At 40.6% G+C, this 27,725-nt stretch overlaps 1 protein-coding gene across 5 annotated transcripts; it reads right to left on the reverse strand.

The window, feature by feature from the left end:
* Window positions 1-260: 260 nt before the first annotated feature.
* On the reverse strand, window positions 261-27,456 carry grid2ipa (glutamate receptor, ionotropic, delta 2 (Grid2) interacting protein, a). 5 transcript variants are annotated; one of them, XM_028042848.1, is made up of 23 exons: window positions 26,987-27,456; window positions 24,295-24,548; window positions 23,875-24,207; window positions 23,632-23,786; window positions 13,488-13,763; window positions 12,606-12,691; window positions 12,416-12,485; window positions 11,660-11,956; window positions 10,622-10,773; window positions 10,295-10,459; window positions 9,442-9,548; window positions 9,196-9,343; window positions 8,793-9,121; window positions 5,692-8,013; window positions 4,778-4,865; window positions 4,231-4,320; window positions 3,940-4,136; window positions 3,676-3,831; window positions 3,249-3,335; window positions 3,029-3,158; window positions 2,839-2,957; window positions 2,582-2,746; window positions 261-2,249 (listed from the first exon to the last, which is right to left on the reverse strand). In XM_028042848.1, the coding sequence occupies exons 1-23, from the start codon at window positions 27,066-27,068 to the stop codon at window positions 2,169-2,171; spliced, it is 5,889 nt and encodes a 1,962-aa protein (XP_027898649.1). In that variant the 5' UTR covers window positions 27,069-27,456; the 3' UTR covers window positions 261-2,168. The 5 variants fall into 5 exon arrangements, with proteins under 5 accessions (XP_027898649.1, XP_027898648.1, XP_027898650.1 ...); XM_028042847.1 differs by having other exon boundaries at window positions 5,692-8,025; window positions 26,987-27,455; XM_028042849.1 differs by lacking the exon at window positions 10,295-10,459 and having other exon boundaries at window positions 5,692-8,025; window positions 26,987-27,455.
* Between the last annotated feature and the right edge of the window lie 269 nt (window positions 27,457-27,725).

A 27,725-nucleotide genomic window follows, 5' to 3' on the forward strand; every position in this document is an offset into this window, starting at 1 on the left:
AAGAGCAGAATAAGTGGAATACCTATTTGAGTTCATGTCAGCAGTGATCAGAGAAAACACTTACAGGCACAAAAAAAAAAAATACTATTTATGTCCACTGCAGCGACAGCAGGAGACACGTCAGCAGTTGTAAAGAAAAAGATTCATACAATAAAAAGGTCGGCAGATGCACTTACAGAAACTGACGTTATATACCAGTCTATTCTCTTTGGCGCGACAAGAGTTAATGTTACAAAAATGCAACAAAAGCAGTCTTCATACAACTCTTTATATTTGTCTGAATTTATTTGCCACAATAAAAAATACAGATGTAATATTTTATATATGATAACTGGAGAGCAGTGTTTTAAATATAGCTTTTTAGTACTCAAGCACAAAACAGCATGTACTAGTACATAATTTGAAAACTTTGCTTACAGTGGTTTAAACATTTTTTTTTAACAATTGCACTTCAAATAGTAAAAACTAAGGCATGCATTTATGTACAGGGCCTTGCAAAGATACTAATTGCCCTCTTGAACTTTTTCTCTTCTATATCATGTCACAACAGCAAACTTTGATAAACTATTTTGTAATTTCACGTGACAGATATTACTGTGCATAACTGCGTGGTTAAAGCAGTGCATAACTGTTCAAGGAAATGAAAATGATGCATGTTTTTTTCATGTAAATAATGAAAAGTGTGGCGAGAGGAAAACAGGTCAGAGATGCCTAGAAATTGAAGAAAACAACTTTGATGCACAAGTTCATCTCCTAGATTGGTCTGGGTGACAACACCCAGAGTTAGAATGGCCTAGTCAAAGTCCGTACCCAAATCATTGAGAATCCATGGTACGCTACGGACACTTTCCATCCGATTTGACTAGGCTTGAACTTTTTTTTAATTCACTAATATTGACCCAACATTGGCTAAAGAACACTGCATGCTGCACTTTTCATATCTTTTATCTTTTTCAAAAATTGGTTGATTCTTTGTTCTCTGCTTCAGCGATGCACTGTCTCTGTCACATAAGATCCAATAATAGGAAATTGAGGTTTGTGATTGCAGTGTGACAAATTTGAAAAAGCTCAATGGGTTTAAATACTGTAGTTATTTTTAATATGAAGGTAAAATCAGTTTCACTATAAACTAAAGAACATCACTGTCCTCTTTTAGTAGAGTATTACTATGCTTGGCCCAGAAACACATTAATATCCAGTTAAATACAACAAAATTAAAGGAATGTAGAGATAATGAGAAAACAACAGTGCTCTGAGTTGCAGCATATACATATTTTACACTCTCATTCTGTACAGATATCACATTATACATGTCAATTACACATTAATGAGTGCAGTATCTAACAGTGCAGCACAGTTAAACATTGGAAATTGCAACACGCCCGATTTAAGACTCACATGGTTCCTACTTCTGCAATCTTCTCTCTGTATTCAGATTACAATTACATTATTTTCTATGAAACAAATAGCCAGCTGCAGCCCGTGCAGACATTACCTCCTATACAAAAGTTGCAATAATCATCCAAAGTATCATCCAAAAGAAGAAAAGTCTGCAGACAGGGAGGTTAAGGTACACAAAAGCGAGTAAAACAGCCTTTAATCTGAGGAAATTTATTTAAGAAAACACTTAGTAAAGAGCTTATGTTACATTCAAAGTGGTGGGTGTCTGACAAAAGTAAAGAACAAGTTCCCACAGCTTCTGTGATTTCTGAAGAACCACAGAGTGCAGTGAACAAGTTTTGACTAAAGCTTGTATCTATTTCAAGATGAAATATATAAATACATCTTATTTAAAGATTTGCTACAAATATTCTATTTTATTGTCATTGGACCTCACTAATGCGTGATTATGGAAATGAAACTTAAACTAAGGTACATTACTGAGTAGACACTCAGTATCTGTCTGAACTTTCAGACAGTTTAGACAGATGTATCGAAAACTGAACAAGGTTCTTGATCACAATCCTTTTTGTTCTCTCTGCAGGATGTAACATGAACAACACTAACGTTTACAGGGTTAGCATAGAAACGGCCATCTTTAGTTTCTCTTTTCCATTTCGCTTGTGTGCACATGTTTGTGCATGGTATGCCTACGTCGGGTTTGTATGTGTGTGTAAAGTGTCTCAGCTGCTGCAATGTTCTGTCTCATCTGCAAATGTGAATGTGTGTTACCAGGCCTGGGGGGAGGCCATTCGAGGACTCCTGGGGCTTTTTGGGATTTCTGCCGCTTGTTGATCGCTGAGAGCTCTCTGGAGTGAAAAAAGCACACAAAAATATCTGTTAGATTCATTAAATCATTATATGTCTAATGGCTTGAAAGTAAATCTGTACTCCCTGAACTTCTTCACATATCATTATGTTGCAGACACAAACTATAATGTATATTTTGGGGATTTTGAGTAAAAGAATACATACCATTCTTATGCAATATATTGAAGTGATAAAAGGTGAAAAAGTTCAAAAAGTGCTTATGCCAGATACATGTGCAAAACAAACTACAAAAAAGGGAGAAGATATGATGCATCCAAGTTTAAATTCGGTAGTCATTTAAATAGTTAATGGCAAAAAATGATTTCCTTACTTCAAACTTGTTCATAAACTCTGCAAATATGCCGAAGAAAGCCTCTGTAGTGGTGGCTTTGCCATCTTCACCAAAGTATGAGGCTGTCTTGCTGAATTCTTCCATGGCCCTCTGCTGGAGCGATTCCAGGGACTGGATTGCTGGATGACTGTTTTCCAGGAAGTTCTGCACACATTAAAGTTAAGGAACTACAGCATCTCATTTCTCCAAGTAGATAAAAATTCCCTCTGCTGCTTTTCTATCTCTCTAAAGGATACACTCATGACGACCGCAAAGCGATCCTCTGCGGTCGCAGGCATCTTCTGACAAGCTGAGCGGATATCCTGTATCGCTGTGTGGATGTCGCTTACATCCGATGTAATAGTCCTCTGGTTCACTGGAAAGGAGTGTGAGTTTGTTTGGAGAATGGGTTTAAAATAAAAGTTGAAATGTAATGTGTTTCCTTACCTTTTGTTGCAAGAGGGACCATATTAAGATCTTTGGAAAAGTCCAACACTTCTGGAAAGTGCTGACACAACGACTTGACCAGGATGTGCAGAAACGTCGACTTCCCATCAACAGTTTTAGTAGTGCTCAGCTGAACAGGACATAGGCAGGATGTTTGATGCATATTCAAAGTAGATGTCGGGACTATAACAAACAATTTATGGCATACAAACTACAATACCTCTGTCAGAAAGTTGATCTTGAAGCCTGTGGTCTTGTTGGTTTTAGGTTGGCTGTTATTTAAATAGTTCCCCATCGCCAGCACAAACTACATAAAAGATTAATGTTATGGGGGAAAAGTGGTATAAGAAATGTTTTTTCAGCTACACAGAACAAACTGAATATATCAACTGCACTGTGCAAAATTCATACTTTCCTTGAACATTTTATACTTAGTCACATTACAAGCACAAAACTCAAAGTGTTTTATTGGGATTTCAGGCAATAGAAAAATTCCAAGTAGGGCAAAATTGTACAGTGGAAGGTTAAGGATTTGTATCCTGAATTACAGAGTCGTGAGTAGGAATGTTCTCCTACCAAATGTGTGAAAGTTTCACAAATGTATAACACATTTGTCATTTTAATTAATTTTCTTGGAAGAAGGGTACCTCTAGTATCTTAGCTAGCTTCTTGCTTGTCTTCAGCTCCATAGAGGCCTTAATGATACAGTCAAATGCTCCCCTCAGCTCCTCTGTCTTCTCCTGAAGTGAACACTTGAACAGGAGGCTCTGCAGACGGGTGTTATACTCTGGTACAGACAACATCTGACAGACATCAACAATAACCCTCAAATCATCACCATGATGAAACTCTGTTCCTTCACAGCTGTACGACAACAACAACACTCGCTCCACAATGTGCCAGGACTTTACCTGTAACATGAACTGGTCTGGTTCACTGAGTTTACTGGGGTCCTCTCTGTACGCTTCGTATTTTTTCACCTCCTCCGCATCAGGAGCGTACAGCAGCAGTTGTTTAATGTGAGCTGCTTCCAGTCTGTCTGCAGCCATGTTCATCAGCACCTGACGCAGTTCTCCAGGAGAAAGCTTCAAGTGGGCTATCAGGATGGCTGTAAGATGAAAAACAAAAAACAGAAGATTGGATAGAAAACTAAAATGAGGAAAATGTAAATATTAGTATGAGGGGCACAATGCTATACTTACAGGCATTGTAAGCCTTCTTGTGGGAGAGGATTTCTATAACATCTTTCTTCTTGAAGGTTTCCAGGTGTGGCAGAGGCTCTGGAACGGGCACTACAAATTTGACAACATTTATGTTTATTTCTATTGAAACTAGATTTACAAGTTTAACTTGAAGGGATGGAATATTTTTTAAGTACATTTTTGATTTAAAAGATATATGACATCAACATGCCTGAAAAGGCTCAGTGACTTTCCACTGCTCATAAAACAATGTTTACATAAATAACAAATATTTCTCTAAGATGAAAGTGATAGCTGAATTATAGCTGAAGCCTGATTTGGATTTGGTCGCTCTTGGACTTCAAATTTAGCCTCCAAACCTAACTAATCAAGATTTACACTAAGTAGTAAAGAGTTTTCTAATGAATGAAAACAAAAGCTCCTTATAATATTTGGCTTATAAAAATTATTTCATTCATTTAAATATCTTATATAATGGTAAGTAATGGTCTGAGTATAGACTCTTCAAATTTAAGCACGATAAGAACATCCTTTTACATCCACTCACACGAGCCTTTCTGTGTCCCAAAGTGCAGCTCCAGGTCCAAATATTTCACCATGTTGTGAAGTTTTTCGTAATCAGAAGTTTCCCCCAACTTCAAAAGGAAGAGAAAGAGAACATCAGCATTTGTCTTCCAGTGAGATTATCTAGCTTATCTGTGTTGATGAAGTATAAACAAGAGAAATTTAGAATTTTAAAATAGAAAATAAAACATTTCGGTGTTACTGTGTATTTGAAGGTAAGCGCTCTCATTGAAAAACATCCTTCAGGGGTTGTTTGGCGTTGGCCATGTGCATAGGGGTCAAGTCTCACTCTTCAGTGGAAATGTTTGACAGTGCATTGAATCTGGTCATACCCCTTCAACTCTTTTACATTTTGTCACATTTCAACCACAAACTTCAGTGTATTTTGTTGGAATGTTAATATCATGCTATACATTGTGCATAAAGTAAAAGGAAAGAAAAAAAATCACAAGTAAAATTTGTCAAGTGTAGTACTCCCTCTTTACTCCAACTGCTTTCAGAAGCCACATGATTAGTAAACAGCCTACCACTATCACCACCATTGCCCCAATGTCAAGACTTAAAATCAACTGAAAACCTGTGTCAGGGTTTTAAAACTGATGTTCCCCAATGTTCTCCATCCAATCTAAGAGGCTTTGGGCTATTTTGCAAAAAGAAAGCTTTCTAGCCTGTAGATGTACAAAGCAGGTTGGGCTATACTGTGGCCCAACCTGCACCACTTCATAATTACGAGCTACACAGTATTGGTTTATCACATAATATCCCAATAAGTTTGTAATTATAATGTTCAAGGGGAAGGCCTTGAACATCTGATCCAAGCCCCTGGCATACTATTGTCTAAAAGGGAATATTCTGTTTCTTCTTTAATGTCACTTTTAGAAATGTCTCATAACTTACCTGTCCCCATATGGTCCCCTCTGAATTCTCCACCTGCTCCCAGCGCAGCCTCTTCACACTCATATGGTGCGAGTCCATTCGTGACAGAGTGGGTCTTGGCAATGGTGGAGGAGAACATGGTGGTGGAAGAGGTGGAGGAGGAGGCAATCCCAAATTCTCTGTGGGATCAGACATGGAGTGAGGGAGGGACTGGGGCTGACTCTGGTTGTGAGATTGCTTGTGGTGAGGTTGGGTTTGATGCTGTTGTTGGGACTGCAAGAGATGATGTGAGGGCTGTGACTGTGGACGGCCAGTTTGGGTGGCAGACTGGACCTGATGCTGTGACTGGTGGAGCTGGGGCACAGGCTGAAAGGTGGAGAGGGTGGGCTGGTGAGGCTGGAGGGGCTGAAAGGTGGAAAGGAGTGGCTGAGGTCTGTGGGGCTGCTGAGGAGGATGGATGACTTGAATCTGGTGTTGGTAATTCTGGGGAGGAGGAGGCTGTGGGGTCATGTGGTAGATGTGGTGGATCTGAGGTGTACTGGAATGGTGGTGAGTCTGCTGGATGGAATGGGGTCTTTGGGGAGAAGGTTTGGTTGGCTGGGGTTGGTGAATTTGCTGGATCTGCTGGTCTTTGAGTCTTCCCTGCAATGACACATCTGTCTGATGATGACCTTTAACACTCCTGCGACTCTGATGGGACTGGCTCTCACGCGTAAACTGGACTGGGAGGGAGGCAGGCTCTTGCTGGATTTCATGGAGAAGTTCTGTGGAGGAGTGATGGGCTTTGGGTTGGTGTATTTGATTGACTTGATGGAGAAGTTCTGTAGATGAGTGATGGGGCTTGGATTGATAGATCTGATGGAGCAGCTCACTTGAAGAATGGTGGGCTTGGCCTCTGTGCTTCTGGTGAGCCTGGTGGAGAAGTTCAGTTGAGGAATGGTGAGGCTGCATTTGCTGCAATTGCTGAGACTGATGTAAAAGCTCAGCTGATGAGTGATGGGCCTTGGCTTTGTGCATTTGATGAAGCATTTCTGATGATGAGTAGAGAGCTTGGGCCTGCTGCATTTGTTGGAGCATCTCTGCGGACGAATGGTGGGCCTGTGATTGGTGCAACTGATGGAGCATCTCAGAGGAGGAATGATGTGCTGGGCCTTGGTGGAGTATCTCTGTTGATGAATGGTGGGGTTGGGGTCTCATGCCTTGATGACTTTGGTAGATTCCCTCTGTATACTGACCTTGCTGGCCAGGGTGGAGTGGCGGATGGGGTGATGGCTGATGTGGTGGAGGTGCTGAACGAGACAAGCGTCTGTGGTGGAGGCCCTGGTGGGCCAGTTGCTGCTGCTGTACTTGTCGCATCATATAAAGGTGGTGGTTATGTTGATGGGAGGTCTCTTGAGAGGGGAGCGGAGGTAAAGACTGGTGTGGTTGTTGGAGAGGAAGAGGTGAATGGGCCTTTTGTTGTGTTGGCTGAGCAGGCATTGATTGGTGACTCTGGTAAATCTGCTGCATCTCTTGATATGCTTGACGTTCCTCGTAAATTCGACGCTCCTCATAGGCTTTTTGCTCCTGGTAGGCTTGAAGCTCTTTAAGTGCCTTCTGCTCTTTGTAGGCGTGATGCTGCTCATGTGCTTTTTGTTCCTGGTAAGCCTGGTGCTGCTCATAGGCTTGTCTATCTTGGTAGACTTGCTGCTCTTCATACATTTGCTGCTCTTCAAAAGCTTTTTGCTCTTCATAAGCCTTCTGCTCCTCATAAGCTTGTCTGTCTTTGAAAATTTTCTCCTTAATGGCCTGTTGTTCCTGATAAAGCTGTTGCTCCTCGTAAGCTTTTTGCTCCTCATATGCTTGCCTCTCCTCAAAAGCCTGTTGTCTCTCTTGGTATGCTTTTAGCTCTTGTAAGGTAGCTTGAACATGTAGATCTTCTCTTGTAGGTAGGACTTTATGCAAGGAATGGCGTTTTGGTGGTGGATTGCTTCGTGGAGGAGGTGGTGGAGGGGGCCCAGATTTCCGACGGATTGGCACATATGCCCTCGGCATGTGCTCAGGGGTGTAGGTAATGGATTCCTGCTGTGGCTGGTGTTGAGGCTGACTCTGTGGGGGTGCCGGAGGAGGTGGAGGAGGCGGGTCATTGAACTGAACAGGTGGAGGTGGAGGTGGTGTCATAGGGGGAGGAGGAATGTGATCAGAGGAAGAGGAGTATGTGAGGGAGGAGGCGTTCTCTTCACCGCTGCTGCTTTGAACGTCACTCGGGCTGCTTAGCTCTGGAGCTACGAATCCTCCGTTTTCTTCCTCATCCACACCAAGCTCGTCTTCATTATCTTCATCTTCCTCATCTGGGAAGTCCATCTGCACAACATCCTGACATTAACACCAAGTACACACCATTAGACCTTTGATGTCAAAGTGGAAATTGTGGAAAACGTAAAATTTTAAACAGGTCTGACAACTGTTCAGTATATAATGGCACCACTAGTTTATGATTAGGCTGGATGTTCCCTTAAAATACACAATATATATAAATAAAGTAATGCCTTTTTATATTGCTGATACATTAAAAATGGACCACTTTGCTATAAGCTACAGTGAAGAAAAATGTTGAATTTTAGATGATTTTGTAAGTTTGCTCACTTACAGAAAAAAAGTTCCTTCAAATATTTCATTCAAAATAATTCATTCAAATATTTCTTCTTTTATCAAGGGTTAAAAGTGACAGTAATGGTTTCACATGTTTGGCTCTTCATATAGCCTGTTAACACAAAACCATTAAATTGATAATTAAATTGTGTCAAAATCATATTAACATTTTCTAAATAGTTATTTTTATTAAAAACAGACTTAAGTGATTAAGTACTAATGAAATTATTTAATATTTATTTAATATTTTTATTATTAACAAGAAATGTGATAGTAAATTTAGCAATTCATTTATTTGCTTAATATATGAAGCAAGTATATGGCCCTCCAGGCTGTGCTTATTCTGTACATTGGTAGGTTAAGGAGTTGTGTCCAAATTTTTAAATAAAGACAAATGAAATGTTAGTTGAGAGATGACTGTGATATTGATTTTTGATTTATTAGAAGATAAGATGCCATTCAATTTACAAAAGTTCTTGTGTTGACCATACCTCTTCGTAGTCATTGTCAGGGGTCAGGAAGTCATCCACAATCGCCACCCTCTGTCCCAGCTGCTCACTCAGAGCATCGAGAAAGCGATCTGTGTCTTCTGAACGAGGAGGTTTTGAGAAGGTGTACCGCCGTTTGTTGTTGCGGTGAACAGGCGGGCTGCATGGAAAGTCAGGTTCCAGAGGTGAGGGAGGGGGACTGTCCAGGCTGATGTAGGGGTTAGACTCCCCACTGGTCTGGCTCGTCAACCCTGGTGGGTAGAACTGGCCTGAGGGTGGACTGGGTAGAGGATCTGGCCACGAGGGATGGGGTGAGGAACCTTTGCGGGCCCCTGAGACAAAAGACAGCTATAATGTATCTTATCTTTTATTGGACAAAATTACATTATACTGAAATTGTGGGTACCTGTGTTTACATTCCCTGTAGGAGACCCTGTGCGGGATAAAGGTTCCAGGTCCAGCAAACTCTCAGGAGCAGGAGGAGGGCGACTTTTCAAAGACTTGGACCTCTTGGCTGAGTACATATTTTCCAGTTCAGCATACACAGCTGACAGCTGTTATAGGGATACATACATATAAACTAGAGTAAGACTTTTTTAAATAAAACCTAAACAGTCTATATTTTATAATAAAATCTGGCATTGGTACACACATTGGTGAGGTTGTTGGGAGTCTCAGGAAGAGATGTTCCATCTCCTGACTGTCTCTCTCCGGGGGCCAATCTCATACCACTGTCCTGTCCTGGCTCTGCACGCACGCCTATGTCAATACATTTATTAGAATAACTTTAATACAACCCATATGCCCTGGTAGTATTATTGAATTTACAGACTTTGGGGTAATTCTTGAACCCTTTTAGCAACACATTGCAAGTGAACAAATCCCAGTTTTAGATAAAGCAACTCTGACAACATAGAAGGTTCAAATAAAAAACTATGACTAAAAACAATGGTAAATATGAACTAAAATAAGCCACAATGAACACATAAAAAATGAATGTTAAAACAAAAATAAGCATTCAGTCTTCTTTAGCTCATTTGATTAGGCAGGTGAACTGTCTAATAAAATATTGTTGGGATATTGTTGGCAGTGGAGGAAGCATTACAACAAGCTCTTCTCAGAAAATAACCTTTTGCATTGTAGAGTCAGACAGACTGACCAAAGATGACTGAATCCTTAAAATAAATCAGAAGGTATTTCAAGATTAGTTTAAGGGTGTGTACACCTAGCAGCCAGGTTGTTGTACCTTTGAACTTTTTGCCCCTATTGTTGTTAATACATTTGTTTTTAAGTAGAATTGTAGGTCATTTATGTTACATTAATGACGATACAAGTTTTGAAATAACCTCATGATTATTTTTTTTTATGTCACAAAAGCCTGGCATTCTACACATGGGTGTGTGCAATTTTGTTAACAGAGATAATGACATTAAAGACAACTGACACTGCTTAAGTGGTCTCAGTGTTAGTTTTGTTCCTGATGCAGAGATATTGAATATCAGTACCCATGCCCAAGTGTGTGCCAATGACCAGGTCATCAGAGCTACGTCCCCTAACACTACTCCTGTATGTGGTCCCTGTCACCCTCATGGAGCTGCTACGGCGATGGGGTTCAGGGGCAGCAGACTCGGGCTCCGGAGGAGGAGGGGGAGGAGGAGGAGGTGGTGGAACTGGAACACACATACAGGTCATGCAGAGGAAGAGGAAACAAAGTTTGAAGGGTCGCAGCAGTTCAGCAAACCACTGATTTTGCCCAAGATTCCCATCACATTCTCAAGACAGTCCTCAATGAGTCACATAGACGTTAATTGTTGCAATAAATGTGCACAAACCTGGTGCTTTGTATCCAAGAAATCGCGAAATTTTGTTCTGGCAGTGTTCTTGCTCTTCATAGGTCAGCAGCTGGTAAACAAACTGCCAGATCACCTGTTTGGCTGGAGTATCGAGCACCGGGAACACATCCACAATCAGCGTGTCGACGTTCCTGTGACCATGGAAACACAGGCAGGGTGAAAACGATCACCTGGCTGTCCAATTAACGGTCACATTGATTAAGAGAAAAATAAGGAAAGCTTAGCTTATGTTTAGGGACAGACCATGCAGACATGTGAGCTAAGACAAACATAAGTATCAGAAATATCTGAATTCTCTGAATTTCAAAAACAGAATTCCCTGCCTTATTTCAAATTGATTAATATGCTCCAAATTTTGATGTTAGCGAGAGATGTTACTCAATAGGTGGAATATGAACTGTCTTTTTATTATTATTATTATTAAATCTGAAGAAATAAGGATTACAAAATGACATCTAAATAAAATGAAACAAAACTAAAAACGTAAAACATTAATAGAATAAAAATGAATATTGTAGTTTAAGATATGCTGACAAGATGGTAACACCCTGATAATAAAAAAGTAGGGTGGTTGGAAAACATAAATCTCAGCAACTGTAAAGAGGAACAAGATGTAATGAAAACCTGTAATTAGGAAATACTACATAAAACCAAAAAAAGTGGAACTTTAATATAAAAAACAATTGAAAGAAAAGACTAAAATATGTTTAAAAAATAGAGCAACAAACAACAATATTCCCCTCAGATCTTCCCTCATTTTTGCTTTAATAACTGCTGTGGTCCAACATTTTTTTTGCGTTCTCTTCTGCTTTTAGTTTTCCTTTTTGTGCCCACAGTTTTGTTGTTTTACACTTTAGGACCACAACTAAAAAGCCCATAAACATCTCTCAAACGTTTACTCTACCATAGTTGAAGACATTTAATTTAAAATGTATTTATTGTTCTGGATCACATATACTCATTTGTCTAACTTCTTTTTATCTCTCCACTCATGATCTCCTCAACCTTTTAGCTCACCTGTGTTGGAAGAAGTTCTCCAAAGCCTTGCAGATGGTATACCGCTCCTGGATGGTCAGTAGATGTTCCAGCTGTTGTCCAAAGGTACGTCCCTGAACCCTGATGCTGGGAGGCAGGATGTCAGCCACCCACTGCAGGGAGCTGAGCACTGGAGACCGCGCCCGCTCAGTGGGAACGCTGCCTCCTGCGAGGTCCTGCTCAGCCAGAGGAAAAGTAGGAGGACCCTCCTCCACAACCAGGGTGGGCATAGCTCCACTTCCTTGAAGCATGGACACAACTTTTTCATGAGAAGAGGTTCTGCAGAAAATTATATTTTTCACAAAAGAACAAATGTAGAAACATTAGGACATTGTTTTCGAATAGCACCGATTTAGACAGGAAAAAATATCCCCCAAATCACAATATACTAAAGAAGAAGCAGCAAATTATTTTGCTTTATTTATGCTTGAAATAGCAACCGAGTACTGACGTTTTCTTTTCTCTCAGAAGACACTTCTACAATCTTTTATCTGTGTTCTTTTTATCTCTTGTCTTTAAAGTTGAGCTATTGTTAGGCACAAATGGGAATATGTAGTGCGGTAGCTGTAACACCTACAAACAGAAAATCTTTGACAGTCAGACAACATGTTTACATATTTTACACAGTTGATCTTTTGTGGCATTTTTTGCTCATTTTGAGGTAAAGTTGTTGATGTACAACAGGCTGTTTATGCACGTGGATAACATCTATGAAATGAATATGAGCAGGAACTCAACCTCATGTCCAGCCCATTCAGAAACAGGATCCGATCTCCTGGTTTCAAACCGGCCTTGTCTGCAGGACTTTCTGCAGAGTAAAACAACATGCAAGGGGATACAATTCTCAAGCAGCCACTGTTCAATGGATATGTAGCCTCATGAATGTGTGAACTGCTATTTGCAACGCAAAACAAACACTGAAACCTACCGGGGATCACAGAGTCGATCCACACTGGAGCGTGGCCTCTCAGGGTGAAACCAAAACTCATGTTGCCCTTACAAACTCTGACTGTCCTGCAGAAATGGATTTCAGAATAGAAAAATCAGAAAAATCAACATTTTATACATTAACTGTTGTTACTATGTTGTCTGCAATGTCTCTAGGGAATCAAAACTAAATTGAAATGCTATAAAATGAAATAACTGCAACTATTCATATTCACCTGCCTTAACAGTTTCACAGTGGTGAAGTTGGATCAAAGTGCAAATCACAGTTTTTACATAATTTCCTTATCAAAGCAGACATTATATTTTAACATCCACAATGTGAACTTCTACTTAAGCATAGACAGCATATTCCTTACAAGAGCTTAATGATGCTATAGCCTTAGAAGGTTTTACTAAGATGGGTTTAAGCCTGTAGTTTTCAAAAGACGGTGACAGGATGTTTACAGGGGAGGTCTCTGTATTTGAAAGTATTCTTTAAAATGTCTCCAGAATTAGTTTATATTCTGGAACAACGTGATTGAGAAGAAGTGCAGGACAACATTGACACTGATAAAAAAGGAATGGTGTTATCACAACAGGATCTAATTTTTACTTTTTTTTTTACTGTAGTTGGGTTTTTTTGTCACTCTTAGATGTTTCAGATTATCAAACAAATTTTTAACATCACACAAATATGTTAATTGATACTGGATTGATACAAAAAGCAAATTTCAACTCATGATGTGCTTTAATAATGAAGAAAAAAAGCTACCCAAACTAATGGCCTTTTATTACAGCTTAATAAGCTATAATTATGCATTTTTATAAACTTTCCTCCTTTGCTAATTGCCCCTGAAAGCCCAAATTGTCATTTGATGCAAACCTGCAGTTGGTGGTGGTGCCACCCGAGTGGCCAGCTATGAGGGAGGTGGTCTTGCGCATGCCTCTGGCAGGGGGGACCACACCTTCTTCTGCATGGGTGCGTGGCACAGAGCTGGCGCGGGTGGAGACGAGGAGACGCTCAGGGTGGTCCTCACTCTGGCTGCGGCGGAGGTGGCTGCGGCTGGGGTCACTGAAGCTGCGGCCCTTCAGCCTGCTCATCAAGCTCTGGGAGACCACCTCGTCGAAACGCTCCCGGTGCTTTTTGGGAATGAAGATCCTGGCAAACATTGAGGAACCACACAAACAATCACAAACTGACTGGGAAAAGCTCACTTTATCGTTTTGGCGCAAATCCCCTCGTAAGTCCAAGTTATTGCAAACGAATCACTCCAGGGTTTCATGAGAAACAGATCAGTCCACATGCTTTACAGAAGGAAAGAAACCGGTCCAACGTTTGAATAAGAGTGCCTATGCTTGCAGGAGGGGAGCTTTGTTGTGAGATCACAGCAGCTGTAGGTAAGAGTGCTCAGAATCAGTGACAGCTCACAGCTATTAAACAAAAAAGGAGGGAGCTCAGTGAATGAGCTACCTCTGGGAGACAGCACTGCACTCCTCCCTTATAGTGTTTTTCCTCCTCTTATTATTCAACATTTGGCTCCTCTTAAAGAAGAGAAAACTAATAACTGAAGCAATAAGAGTGTATTATAGTCTGTGATTTTTGGTGCTTTTGTGAGCCAACTCATATCTTTCCTGTGCAGAAAAGGGCATTTACAGTACATGTAGGGTTAAAATATGGGTTCTAAAATGGAAAGCGATAAGAGAAGTTTGCAAATAATTATTTCCAATACAGAATGAAGCCTAGTGAAGGAATCATATTGTTCAGATCAAATTTAAGACAGTTTCCTCCCTGCAGGACAGTTTATCATCTCCCAACAGCTGAAATAAAGAAATGTTTCTTGCAAAGGAATTCAAGGTCAAATGAAGTCTGCTTCCATTAAACATCCCCAATGCTCAGATGTGTGCTGCATGGGTTTTCCTTGAGCAGTTATCTACAAGGGAATTAACAAGATGTAGCAAAATGAGAGAAATTAGAATTACCACAAACTGTGATGAGAAGTGGTTTAGTGCGTATACGTTTTCAGTAAATGAAGGGCAAACACTCCTTATTAGTTCTTTTTATCTCTGCATGCTATCTTTCTTGTCCCACCTGAAAAATTGTGCTGCCTCGATCATAAGCACGGCTCGCTCTCTTTTCTATCTGTGTCTCTTTGTCTCTCAGGTGCTTCAGTTGTGCAGAGGAGGAAAAACAGCTTTTGGTTTTGCATTAATTCCAGTGTGCCTCCATTGTACACTGCACAACTCATTATTCAGGCTCAGCAATGAAGTAGAAATCTCTAAACAGCTATTTCTGAAAACTTTGTGATAAATTAAATATGTTCTCTCCAGAGATGCAACTGATTTTGAGTTTGATTACCTCTTATCTGTAACAGTACAGAAACATAAAAGCAAGATATTTTCCTTGTCAGTGAACCCACCATTCATAACTACATACAGATTACACTTACAGCAACACTCTTCAGTGTGGATTTTGTTACTATGTGGAGAAGACACAAAGTTATCCATTTTGTTGTGACATGTTTAAAATGAAGTCAGAGGACCTACAGAGATGTTTAAAGTTATTCCGGCTGCAACACAGTGAGAAAAAGCAAGAGACTTAAAACAGATGTAAGGTAGGCTGAAGGTTTACAGTAAATGTTATCTGTTTGAGCTTTCAACTTTTTCTGTTGTGGAAGATGCTAGTCATTGAAATGTTGAGCCAAAAGGGTTTCTCTAACAACTTCTAAGGTGCAGGGAGACTGTTACCGATCTGGTGAGGTGAAGACTCCAGCAACACTTGAGGTGCTAAGAAACAATTTAGCACTTTGGCTTGTGGCCTACATCAGGGTCATTCAACAAATAACCCAAATGAAGGTCACAACGGCTAGCCTGTTTTCTAGGTTTAAAACAGATTTAGCACTCTACAAGCGCTAAATCTGCTTCTGACTTAATTAATGATCACTCATGTCAAGATGACTAGAAAAAATATTTTGACTGCCGTTCTTATATCTTCTGCTGTTAAAGAGAACTAACATGTTTTCCCTCTTTAGGCATTTTTAACAACACAAATCTCATTTTCAGTCGAATCTAGAAGATTTATGCAAACAGGCATACACAAACAGACAATTGATAACACAGAGTATGTTGATTACCAGTTCTAAAAGGTCGCTTAAAACTGAGCATCATCAAAAATAACAAATCCCACTGTGAAACACAGTGGTGACATGATGATGCTTTTGCTAGACAGAATGGGCAAATATTACTAAGTCAAGATAAGGGATTCTGATAGAGTTCTACCATGAAAGATGGACTGGAAAGTTCCAAAATTTTGATTGTTGTGCTTTTAATGCTGGTTTCAGATTAGGTCAACACATTTATCCTATGATCACCTATAAGCAAAAAGCTTTCCTGCAACTTTTGCAATTTTCTCCTTCCACACTTTCTGTCAGTCTGCAGACTCACAACGTCAAATACAATCATCGAGGGAATCTTTAAATAACTGCTGATTCACAAGGGTATTTTTTTCCAACTGATTGACAGCTACAGTCTCCTTAGCCTCACGCAGCAGCCGACACGCTCACTATAATTACACACAGCATTTTTAGGATGTAATCTACAATAGGTACTGTGTTTGATATTTGCATGAAAATGCTCTCTGTTGTGTTAAAGCAAAACCTTGTAAATTACAAACTAAGACAGATTGTGTAAGTAGGTGATAGTGATTAGGTGTTTTGTGCACTCTTGCAGAAAAACAGTCAACACTTCCCCGATGGGGTGGTCATCTGTCACACCCTGCTACAACCCCATCTTCATGACCTGTTTTTATGTAATAAGAGGATGTTGTCTTAATCTCAGTGAAAGACGCATTTGAAGAGGCACAAGCTGCTGAATCTGAAGGAACCACGTGAGCAGAAAGAGACACAGCAGAGAAGTGGCGCCCTTTCTAGGCCAGGGTCATGTAACTATTGGAAATATATCTGTGGCGCCTGTAGTTTACAGTTTATGTAGGCCATATAACTTTCCTGAAAAACATATCACTGCTGTCCATCATTAGTTAAATGATGGACAGGGGAAAGAAACTAATTGAGTTCATTTAATGGGTGAATCAATTTCTACCTCTTGCTCAAAGCACTGAACCTTGCTCTACTTTTTTTACTAAAAATGTACAATTGCTGCAACAACAAATTATAATGTCTAGTTTCATAATTAACTAATGTTATGTTTCTATTATCTTTGTTAATAAGCATTAAATTATAAAAAAAAAAATACATTCAACCTTGATCATGTCTAATGGTTATCCATTAGACATTTCAGCAACTGATTATTTTGGAAGCATAAAAAAGTTATTTTTGTCCTACCATTACAAACACAAATGTTGCTAAATGTTTCTTTGTGCCTTGGTCAGATTAGACAAAGTTTGTGTTTGTAGACAACAAACAATCATTCGGTGGGTTCAGTGTGAAATGAAGGATAAATATGCAAAAGTGTGTTTTTTGTTAAGTATGACAGAGGATCTGTGATGCTGCAGGCCGGTTTCTCTTCCAGAGAATTTGAGAAAATTTTGTTATTACTAAGTATTAAAATCAGGGGTGCTAATAAATTAGAAGTATAAAACTAAGGAAGTTGACTTGTACGTTTTGATTTGACCTGAAAAAACATCCCTTTCAAACATTAGCGCTTTCCTTCACTAAAGTTGGATGTAGGCTCCGGGATGCCCTAAATTATAAGGAGGCCGAGAAGAGTCTATAATTGGGTCTGAGGGAGGGGTGGATCAAGGACACAATGCACAGAGGAATGAATGACAACTGCAATCAGCTGGGAAACACATTGCAAGACCAATTATTAGCAGACCCACTTCTGATCAGCCAGTTTGACAGCTGGGCCAAGCATGAGTGTGCATATGCATGGCACATTCAAAGGCCCAAAGATATCAATTCTAAGGAGTGGAAATAATAAAAAAAAATCTTTCAAAGTAAAAAGATCAGAACTTTTTCTATTTTAGAGTTTTTCTAGAATGGCTAAGTTTTCTTTCTGCAGATTTAAAAACGCTAAATGCTTTCAGGTACGGTGTAAGTTTACAGATATACAGAGAAGTGTGAAAAGTATCATCAAAACATGCTTAATTAATGTAATTGCAGAACAGTAGTCAGCAACTTCAAATACACCCCACAACAAAGCACAAAAAATGCACAGTCTACATTTCTGAGATCAAAGTAAAGTCGTCATACCTAAAGTGTCTAGAAAGGCTCCTGTCCCTTCCCATGGCTCCTCGGGGCTATGAGGAAGTGCTTGAATTTAGTCAAGCAATGTAAATGCCTCGTCCTTATCACGGTGGCTCTCCGTGCAGTTGGAATTCTTCCGGACAAAGGAGTAAGATAAGGCAAAGGAGAAACGGGAAGGTGTCCTGGATCTGAAAAGCACTCGCTGCAGGCTTGGGAAGCAGCCAAATGAAGTAAGAGAGAAGCTGGGACTCAGGGAGGGAGAAAACCAGAAGAGTGGCTGTAGTTTACATCCTTCTAAACCTCCAAAACATCCTCATGCAGCATCTTCAGCTGTTGTCCGCCTTCATGTTGGGGGCAGCTCTCTTTACGTTGTCCCATTTACCTTACCTAACTGAAAGGTAAGGGTCAGGTTCAACACAGGTTGACCCTCTCGCTAACAGCTGGAAGCTAATCCTCCCCATTAGGTTGTCCATCATTCTGCAGTCAGAGGTAGTAAGTGACAAATCATCCAGCCCCTCAGAGGAGGAAGGAAAGAATGAGATGAACAGAAGTGGGGAGGGAGAGATGAAAGAAGTGGAAAAGAGAAAGGAGTCCCTGTGGACTTTCATAGGCAGGTCGGCACAATGAGTGGATCAGTGTAGGAAACAGTAACACTCGCAAGCAGACATAAAGGAGCGTTGACAGATTTCTCTGCCTCTTCTTAGTCATATTTTCTATTGAATCCAATCACATTTTTGAAAAGAAAAGAATGAAAAACAAACATTTGGTGTGCTTTGGATGTATCCATAATCCCAACACAGAGATTTGATGCATTATGTGCAAAAACTGCTTTCCTCAAGGGTTTTTTTTAGATGTAGTCATAACAACCATCTATCCTGTGCTGATGGCTTCTCCTTGAGTCTAACAATGTGGTTTAAAAACTTACTGTTTACACAGGGTAATCTGAGTTTCTCTTCTTTCTTAGATTATGAATCTGAGTTTCTCAGATTACTCCAAATACTCTTCTGAGTATTTTGACATTGTCTTCCTTGAAATCTCTTACTATCTCAAGCTGAGTTCTGACTGTGACAGAAAGCAACAAAGAACCGGTGAACGCATGAAGAAGCTTTGTCCAACCTGACTGCCCTCAATAGGTTCAGTTGTAATAAATAGGTAAAGTTTTTCTTCATATTGACACTTTTTACTTTGTCCCCTCGCCCCTATTCCCTGGATGTGTTCATGATCGCTCCAGCAATCCAGTGTTTCTTGTTTATTTGCATTTTTTAAAGAAAGTTGTTCATAAAAAAAATCAGTCTTACTGATTTTTATTACATTTTGAATCTGATTTATATATAAACACTACTATAGTTTATTGTAACTTGTCAACATGACACCACATATAGATGCATTGTCAGAATAAAGCATAAATTTTCCTATATATTCAAGAAATTCATTACAAGATAATGAAACTATATTAGAAAAGCTCCTAGGTCTTTCAAGCTTGCCTCCTTTGCCACTGCAGATACCCTGCAGTAGCAAAGGGTATCTGCCACTGCAGATATCCTTTGCAGTGGCAATGATCCAATGATCAGTGACCTTTGAGCTCAGCCACAATTTAAGAATTGACACCAGCGAGTGACTCAGAAACCTAAAAGAGAATTTATTCAAAGAAGTAGGCTGCTTAAAAATAGAAAACGTCCTGTGGGAGGCAGCGGCAGACGGAGCACAGCATGGCCCAGCTGGTCAGGCCATATGAGACATGAAAACAAAAAGTAAAACTTCATATAAGCTGTTAAACACACCTCATGTCTTTTGATACGAGACCTCCCGCAGAGGTCGACGGGAGAGCTTTGACAGCTGTGTGCAGAGCGCGTCACTGAAGACTGTCACAGGGAGAGACAGCGATTGAGAGGAAGATGTTGACAGAGCGTGATGCACGGCTACGGATAGGCGACAGCGGGGAAAATAAGAGAGCGATCCGGTGACAGCAACAAACACCTAAAACTTACATCCTAGGCACTCAGATGGTGATGAAGCACCCCAATAATCTTTAATTCACTATGCTGGAGTTGGGTTATTTGATCTACTGGAGAGTAATTTGTAGATTTAATCAGACACAACATATTGAGACTATCAAGCTGACAGATCTGCGATGCGATGCTTTGATTCAAAAGAGCTGTAACTAAATTTTGACATTACTTTATCTGACTGTTAAAACTGACAATAAATTATTTACCTCAGTTTAGTATGTTAGCAGTGGTTATATTTTACCAGTTTAGCATGTTTTAAGACTGTTTTAAGACAGTTTTTCATCAATGAGACTCATTGAGATTCATCATGTGGATATTTTAAAGAGACCTTTGCATCGCAGTTTTAGCCGAATAATCCATTGACTTGGAAGGTCTTTCCCAACAGGAGCAACATTTGGTGTTATTTTTCCACTGAAGACAAATCGACCCAGTCATTATAAGTTTAACTGTGTATCTTTCCTATATGGAGTTAATGATTAAGTTCTTTCACTAACTCTGAGTGCTTTTCCAATAGAAAGTCACAGTATCCTGGCTAAAAGCTTACGTGTTTAAATCTGTCTCCTTCCTGAACAAATTCATTAACACAGTTGTTGCTCCCACTTTGTGTTTTCCTTTCATTGACGGTAACCCAGAGACAACCCTGCAAATTGTGTTTAAATCTATCACTTTGCTTAGTCAAAGTTATTACTCCAATTAACCATTACTAGTCTCTGTTTTTCTTTCCCATAGTAAGTACTGTTGGCTGATTACATCTCTGTTTAACTGTGTCTTTTTCCTGGAAGGATTAATCAATATATCCATTAATGCCATTGACTATAGCCACTTTCAGATCATTGTACAGTAATAAACCCACTATCACTAATACTCCTTTACAGATAGCTTTGTCATGGACATCAAGCATGTCAATCCAGGGAGATCGTAAGCTGTTTGTGCTTTTATATCATGCAGCTGAGATTGCTGAACCCAGGTGGTGTGGCCTTGAACTCATAGCATTAACAAGAACAATATGTGCCAAAACTTTCTGAGTGGCCTGTTGCTGCCATTAACTTTGTATCATCTTTAATTACATAAAAAGTAATCCTGGACCAGCAATTTTGTGGAGATTTTATCAACCCATCCATTTGCATAACATGGTAACAGTATAGATTTGTTCCTGTAAGAAACTAGTTGTCCTTCTCTAATGGACAGGATCAGACCTGTTTGTGCTTTGAATTGATAGTGCGAAATTTGCACTGTAGGAATAAACTGAATGGATTGAAAAACACAATGAAGAATTGGGGAATATGCATATTCATCTCTCTTAAAAAGATGTGTGAGCATCTTCTCCATTAATTTCATGAAAATTTCAGGTATAAAGGGATTAACAAATCAACAAACATCCTCCCCAGTCTCATGATTTTAAGTAAACAAGCAGACCTGAAAGATGCCTTTAAAATATGTAAGTAGCCCCAAGAAACTGAGTTTTTTCATCTTAAGCATTTTTCTAAATAAGATTCGGGGGAAACAATATACATCAACACAACACCCTGAGGCAAGGCTTGTGGGCAGCCTGGAAGCCCAACCCCCTGCAGTATGCCAGACTACAGCTATCCTGAGTTTCTACTGGAAAGGTTTGCTCATTTGGAGCATTTAGCAAAATCTGCACACCCTGTTTGAAATTGGGACACCTAGGACAAACACATGAACCGAGGAGAAGATGGCTCATTAGTTCTTGCCCATTTGAACAAAACAAACCAGTTCACAATTGTTGTTTTTTTTTCAGAACTAAACTATCTGGATATACTTTTGATTTCTCTACAGACGGTTTGGGTCTCATATAGGGAGAGTTTCTGTATGTTCTATTCCATATGCCAAAAAACAGCCAAGGAAAAAATCTCAGCACCACTTATGCATAATTAAATCATATGCAAAACAAAGAATAGAAAGAATATTCACAGGCAGCTTTATGAGGAAGAGGATAGCACATTGTGAGAAACTGATATACACCAACTACTATATTCTCTAGCTCAAGACAGAAACTGATTACCCTCTAAAAAAAATCAGCCATAAAAACAGCAATAAAAGGGTTTTTTAATGACAAACCACAAACTGCCTCATGAACAGAGAGCTTAGACAGCAAACTTCACCACGGTTTCCATTTAACAGCATGAAAAACTGAAACCAAGCTACGCCAAACTGTTTTCCAGCACTCACCTGAGGCAGCAGTCCATAATTTCCCTCAGCATGGAACTTCAAAGCGGCTACGTCTGCATGTGTGTGAGGAGCATCTGCATGATTCCCTGCATTCATACGGGTGTACATCTCAAGCACCAGCAGCAAACTGGCTGCAGCAGCTATGAGCTGTCTGCTGAGGAGGGAATATGAACATCCAGTGATGAGATCCACAAAAATAATAAAATAATAATAAAAAATAGAAAAAAACAGATTGAGCGTTTCACAGAGCGAGAATCTCAGCTGACAGGGAGAAACAGGGAAGAAAGAAATCAACTGAGAGAAAGTCAAAGTGAGTGCGAAGAAGACAGAGTGAGGCGAAGTGACACACAAAAAAAACTGCAAACATGAGCAGCGGTGTTGTGTTTAGGGGGTTTGGTTTTCTAATCAGTGCTGAGGAAGAAGAAATGCAATACACGGCAGAGATTTTCTAATCATACTGTACAGTTCCTGAAAGGTGAGAACGGATGAGTGACATTCACGCATACGAGGATAAGAGTGAGTGGTTGATATTTGGGCAAACTCATCCATTGGAGAGCGTGATTTCCCAGTCAAATCATGAAGGGGTGGAGTGGGTCTAAATTATTTATTTCATTGTGGATTTAAGCGGGTTTTGCTGCCTCAGTGAGCTCCACTGTCGTGTAAGTCTATACTATTATGGGAAGCAATATGCTAGACAGTTCAGGAGTATGAAACTAGAGATGACAGAACATCCGTCAGTTCGGTTTGTTGGAAATATTTCTGACATTTTATTCACTTCACAATCAGTTGATTATTTGTTCACAAAAACAGTGGACTGGCTGGAAAAAAATCCACTAATAGAGGAATCTGTATGTTTTTGTCACATATTTACAACTAAAACTGTTTTTGCTTTACTCGTGCAAACTATTCCCAATAAGTGAAGCTGGGATGAAAATCAACTTTTTTTCCTGCTATGTTTTAGTTGCACACATTTTACATTATATAACATGGCTTTCATAATCCCCACAAGAATGGAACAACTGGATAGTTATTATGGCATAACTCTTTTTGAATGTGTTAGGTTGTGTGTTCCCCACACACAACCCAACAAACACCCAATCAAACCAAAATCAATTCTGCCCATACAGATGGACAGAAAAATACAGAGAATCAGAAGTTTACCTACACTCAACTATGAAATGAATGTTGTATTGTCGTGGACTTTTAATAATGCACTTGAATAGTTCTTCTTCTAGTGTGATTTTTTAAAAATCAAGAATTTGATGCACAAAATGTGTGCGTATGCATTGTTTATCCTCTGTGTTGCAGTGGAATATGTAGCCGATCTGTCTAAGGCGCACCCCACCTCTAGTCCAATGACTGCTGGAGAAAGATACCCATTCCCACCCGCACCCTAACAGCCAACCCCACTCTAAGGACCCCCAGTTTGAAACACCATTGAATTCATGTGCTACTTTCTTTCTGGTGGAAAACCTTAGTTCTGTTCTGGCTTCACAACTCTACATATGCTGACAACCTTTTGTATATTGTTCTGACAATGACGCCTCCAACCAGACATTTGAGTTTTTAGAGGCGTTGGGGTGACCCTCAAAAAACACCGCCACAGTTAGAAATAAGCAGCTACCTGACGCTGTCGATCAGCTGCTGATGGTCTTCTGTGATCAAAATGTCAGGCAAGGCTTCAGCCAGAGCCTCCACGTCCCTGTCAGAAGCGTACTGCTTGAGCACCTCAAACAGCTGCTCCTTCACATCAGGCTCCTCTATAAGAACCTCCTCCACCTGATTTGATAAAGACAATGTTAAAAGGACTTATGATGACAGAATAAAACTGGAGCCATGTGAGCGAAAGAAGTAGCTTCACACTCACCTTTTTATTGAACTCCATAGCCTTGTGAGCTCGACTCTCCCTGATGCTGTCTCCGCTCTGCGACAGTACCCGCATGCTGCTGCTCAGCCGCTTGGGCCGGCGGGCCATGCTGAGCACTCCCAGTCGGAGGGGTCGGCCCTGTGCCGCCTTGATCATGGCTGCTGCCGTTTCATGATGCTTCACCGTGATGCTGTTGACCTCCATGACGTAATCATTGACTTTGAGGCCGCTGCGTGCAGCCGGACCACCAGGCATGCTCTCCTCAACCATCAGAGGGCTGTCCCCCACGATGGTGAAGCCAAAACGGCCATCTGGGCCTGGCGTGATGTCAATCTTAGGAACAGTATGTTAATATTTGCCAAATTATTCCAGATTCTACAAAGCGGAGACTAAATCTGAAATATTTAGGCGTCGGCTGACCTGTTCAATCCGTGAAACAACGCCAATACTGGGGGGTACAGTCTTGAGGGTCTGAGCCAGAGCAATCAGAGCTGGTGTGCTGAGGTTGGTCACATCCTGGCCTTCAATGTCCACCACCTGGTCACCTGGCTGCAAGCCGGCAAGGAAGGCACTACTGCCTTCCACTACGGATAGGATGTAGCTGGGCCCAGCGCCTCCGAGCCTGAAGCCAAAGGCCTCTGGCCAGTTCTGGTTGGTGGCAGGGAGACCAAGGTCTAAAAAACACACAGAAGTTGGAGAGGCTCAAACTAATATGGTGCTTGAATGATGGATACATAGTGTCTTACAAACATATTTCTACCCCTTAAAACCTTTCAAATGTTGTTTTATTTCATATTTTCATCATCTGTTTTATCTTATTTTATTTTTGTTTTATTGACCAACACAGATAAGTGCAGAATTGCGAAGCAGTAGAAAAGGAATAGATCATTTTTAATTTCCTTTTACAAAGAAAAATAAGTGTGGTGTGTGTTAGTAGTCATCCTTCTTTCCTTTAATATCCATTAATCTAACAGAGAACCTTAAGGAGTCACCTAATTGGTGATGCGTTCACTGTGTAATTTGCTCTTAGTATAAATCCAGCCATTCCGTGAAGGCTTCAGTGGTTCACAGAGAATATCAGTGAACAAGAAGCATCATGAAGACCAAGGGCCACGGCAGAGAGTTCAGGGGTGAAGTGGGGGAGAAGCATAAAGCCGAGTTAGGTGATAAAACAACATCCCAAGCTTTTAATGTCTCACTGAGCTCTTTTCAATCCATCATCTAAAACTGGGAAGAGAACAACAGAGCTACAACCCTATCAAGGCATGTCCACTCAATTACAGTATGTGTGATGTTGCCAGGAAGAGTATCATTTATCAAAGAACCAGCCAAGAAGTTTATTGTAACTCTGGAGGAGCTGCACATATCCACAGGATAATATGCTAAAAGGACAACAGTAGTTGTGCACTGAACACTAAAACAAACCAGGTTTCCAGGTCACTATCATTTATTATTATCATTGTCGTTATTTTTACGTTGAAACATGGCAGCCTCCTGCTTTGTGGGATTCTATTTGGGGGGCAGCAGAGATGGGGAAAGTTGGTCAGTTGATGGAGATAAGGGGAGGTAAATACACAACAATCCTGGAAAAAAATCAAAAACTTGTTTAAGGCTGCAAAAGGAGGAGGTGGTTCATTTTTAGGAAGCATAATACTCTAAACATACAACCAGAGCTGCAATGAAATTGTTAAGCTAAATACATAACTGTATTAGAATGATCCATTTGAAGTTCGGTGGCAAAAGATGAAAAATGCTGTTCACAGATTATCGACATCTAGTATGACTGAGCTTGAGCTGATTTTCACCCAGATGTTCACAGCTGCCAGAAACGTACCCCAAAATTTAGTAGCTGTTACATGCCACACTTTTCAGGGTTTTAGGAATTAAAAATAAAAAAAACATGGACCGCTTTATGTTTGGCTACAACAAAAAATCTCTGAACAATACCGTGAGATTAGTGCTTGTGTCATGACAAAATGTGAAAAGCTTTGATGGGTAGGAATACTTTAGCATGGCGCTGTTCTTTACTTTACATTAAATAAGGGACATTATCAGGTTTTTTGGGTAGTGTTCCTTTAAGAAAATGTCTGCTTGCATTAAAACCATAAAGGAGGCCTGCTAATTAAGAATCTGATTAGCCTAGTGGGCTGTGAGCAGGTACACTTGTCTTTTTGTTGGAGCGACAAAAAACATTTTGTAAGTCGAACAAATCACAGCAAGATGAGAAGTTTAACAGAGAAGGAGGTTATTTGTGACTGCTGGTATCTGGACCACATGTTGAACCGCTGGCCTTCCCCTGGTCACTGGCCTCATTTTGCTGCTGTACAAAGTGTCCCAATAGAGTCTTGACTTCATCTGTACAGGACATTAATCTGGGTACATTAAAAATATGCAGGTTATGGTGCAGCACAGTGAACGAGCAGTACATTTTATAGCAATTTTTGTATTAAAGGAGCACATCAAAACCTAGTCTCTTGTGCCCTTGCTTTTTTATTTTGCCTTGTAGATTTGCTTAAAATAAACCATACTGTGGTTCAAATGATGTCCTTGGGATTTGTGAATTTTGTAACTTAATCGCCTAAGTAAAGTGAAAGTAGTCAAACAATTTGAATTCAAATCAACAGAGCATAGTTGCATAAGTGTAAAATTGCATGCAGTTGTTTTATTTCTTTTAAAGGTTTTAGCAGGTCAGACATGAAAACTGACACAAAAAAGGGTGCAACAATTTCTCCTAAAAGTCAAATAGAAAGAGTCTGAATTGGAAATGATGTCATTTCTGCTGAAGGGCAAATCAGATCTCAGTGGCACACCAGCCTTCAGACCGACTGTATGAAACATAAATCAAAGAATCAGTGATGGAGAAACTGCTGTCAGCTCATCAAAGAGAATCAGAAGAAAACTGATTTAAAATAGATAAGGACATCACGGATGGATCCTCTATTTGCCTTCTCGTAACACTGAGCACCACTGTCAGGACTCATCTTCTGTTTTCTCCACCCTCCGTCCCAGATACACGCTCTACTGTAGCTTTTCTTTATCTTCTCTCTCGCAAAAGAAGCCCTTCAGGAATATCGTCATACAACAAAGATCAAGTCAGAGAAACAAGACTTACAGAAATCTTTGGCGGCGCTCCGGGTCCCAGACTTGCTCTGGCGCAGGGAGAAGCGGCCCTTTCTGCTCAGGAAGCGCCTCATCCTTGCCCGGCTTGCGGCAGGGCACGTTCCAGCCAGCCTTTCCTCACCCCCCGACTAGGGGGTCGACGCAGCCAAGGAGTGCCCCTTGGACACCCTAGAGCTGCTCCTCCACCTGACCTGACTCACCTCCTCCCTGAAGCCTCTACCCACCTACACGGATGCTGGCCCCCCAGAAGGTCACATTTGTGGCTTGTGAGGGCCAATTCTTCCTTCTGCTCTGAATCAGCAAAGTAGCTGGGAGAAGCTGAGGAGCTGAGAGCGTGTGAGAGTCGGGCTCTCCATCCTGGGTGAGGCTGTCCAACCTCAGCCTCGGTCCAAACCCTCTGGCTGAGCAGCGAGCATAAAACTGGGACACAGTAACTTGGTCCTGAAATGGTTCATTGCAAGGAAAGGTACTGCGAAGCCCCATTTTTCTATAAATACCTTCACCTCTCCTTCTCTCTCACTGTCTCCCTCTGTTGCTCATGTGGATGAAGCCCTCTCTGAGGGCTGAGGAGTGACCCAGAAACGGAGCCGCGAAGCAGCCCAGCCAGGGATGGTTCTGATTATAGCGTCTAGTACTGGAGCACCAGTTAGAGCTGTCGCCTGCAAGACGGGCTTCAAGGTTACAAGCACCAACTGGAGCAATATTTTCCCAGCAGAAGTTCTAGCAAACAA

This window comes from Xiphophorus couchianus, chromosome 16 (assembly GCF_001444195.1).
Source record: "Xiphophorus couchianus chromosome 16, X_couchianus-1.0, whole genome shotgun sequence".
Classification (NCBI taxonomy): domain Eukaryota; kingdom Metazoa; phylum Chordata; class Actinopteri; order Cyprinodontiformes; family Poeciliidae; genus Xiphophorus; species Xiphophorus couchianus.

Excerpts from the sequence above, each read along its gene's own strand:
- grid2ipa (XM_028042847.1), bottom strand. The coding sequence starts at position 27,068 with ATGAGGCGCTTCCTGAGCAGAAAGGGCCGCTTCTCCCTGCGCCAGAGC. Across the intron at positions 24,208-24,294 it reads TTGTTTCACGGATTGAACAG|ATTGACATCACGCCAGGCCC; the intron begins GTCAGCCGACGC and ends ACTGTTCCTAAG. Across the intron at positions 10,774-11,659 it reads GAGAACTTCTTCCAACACAG|GAACGTCGACACGCTGATTG; the intron begins GTGAGCTAAAAG and ends CCATGGTCACAG.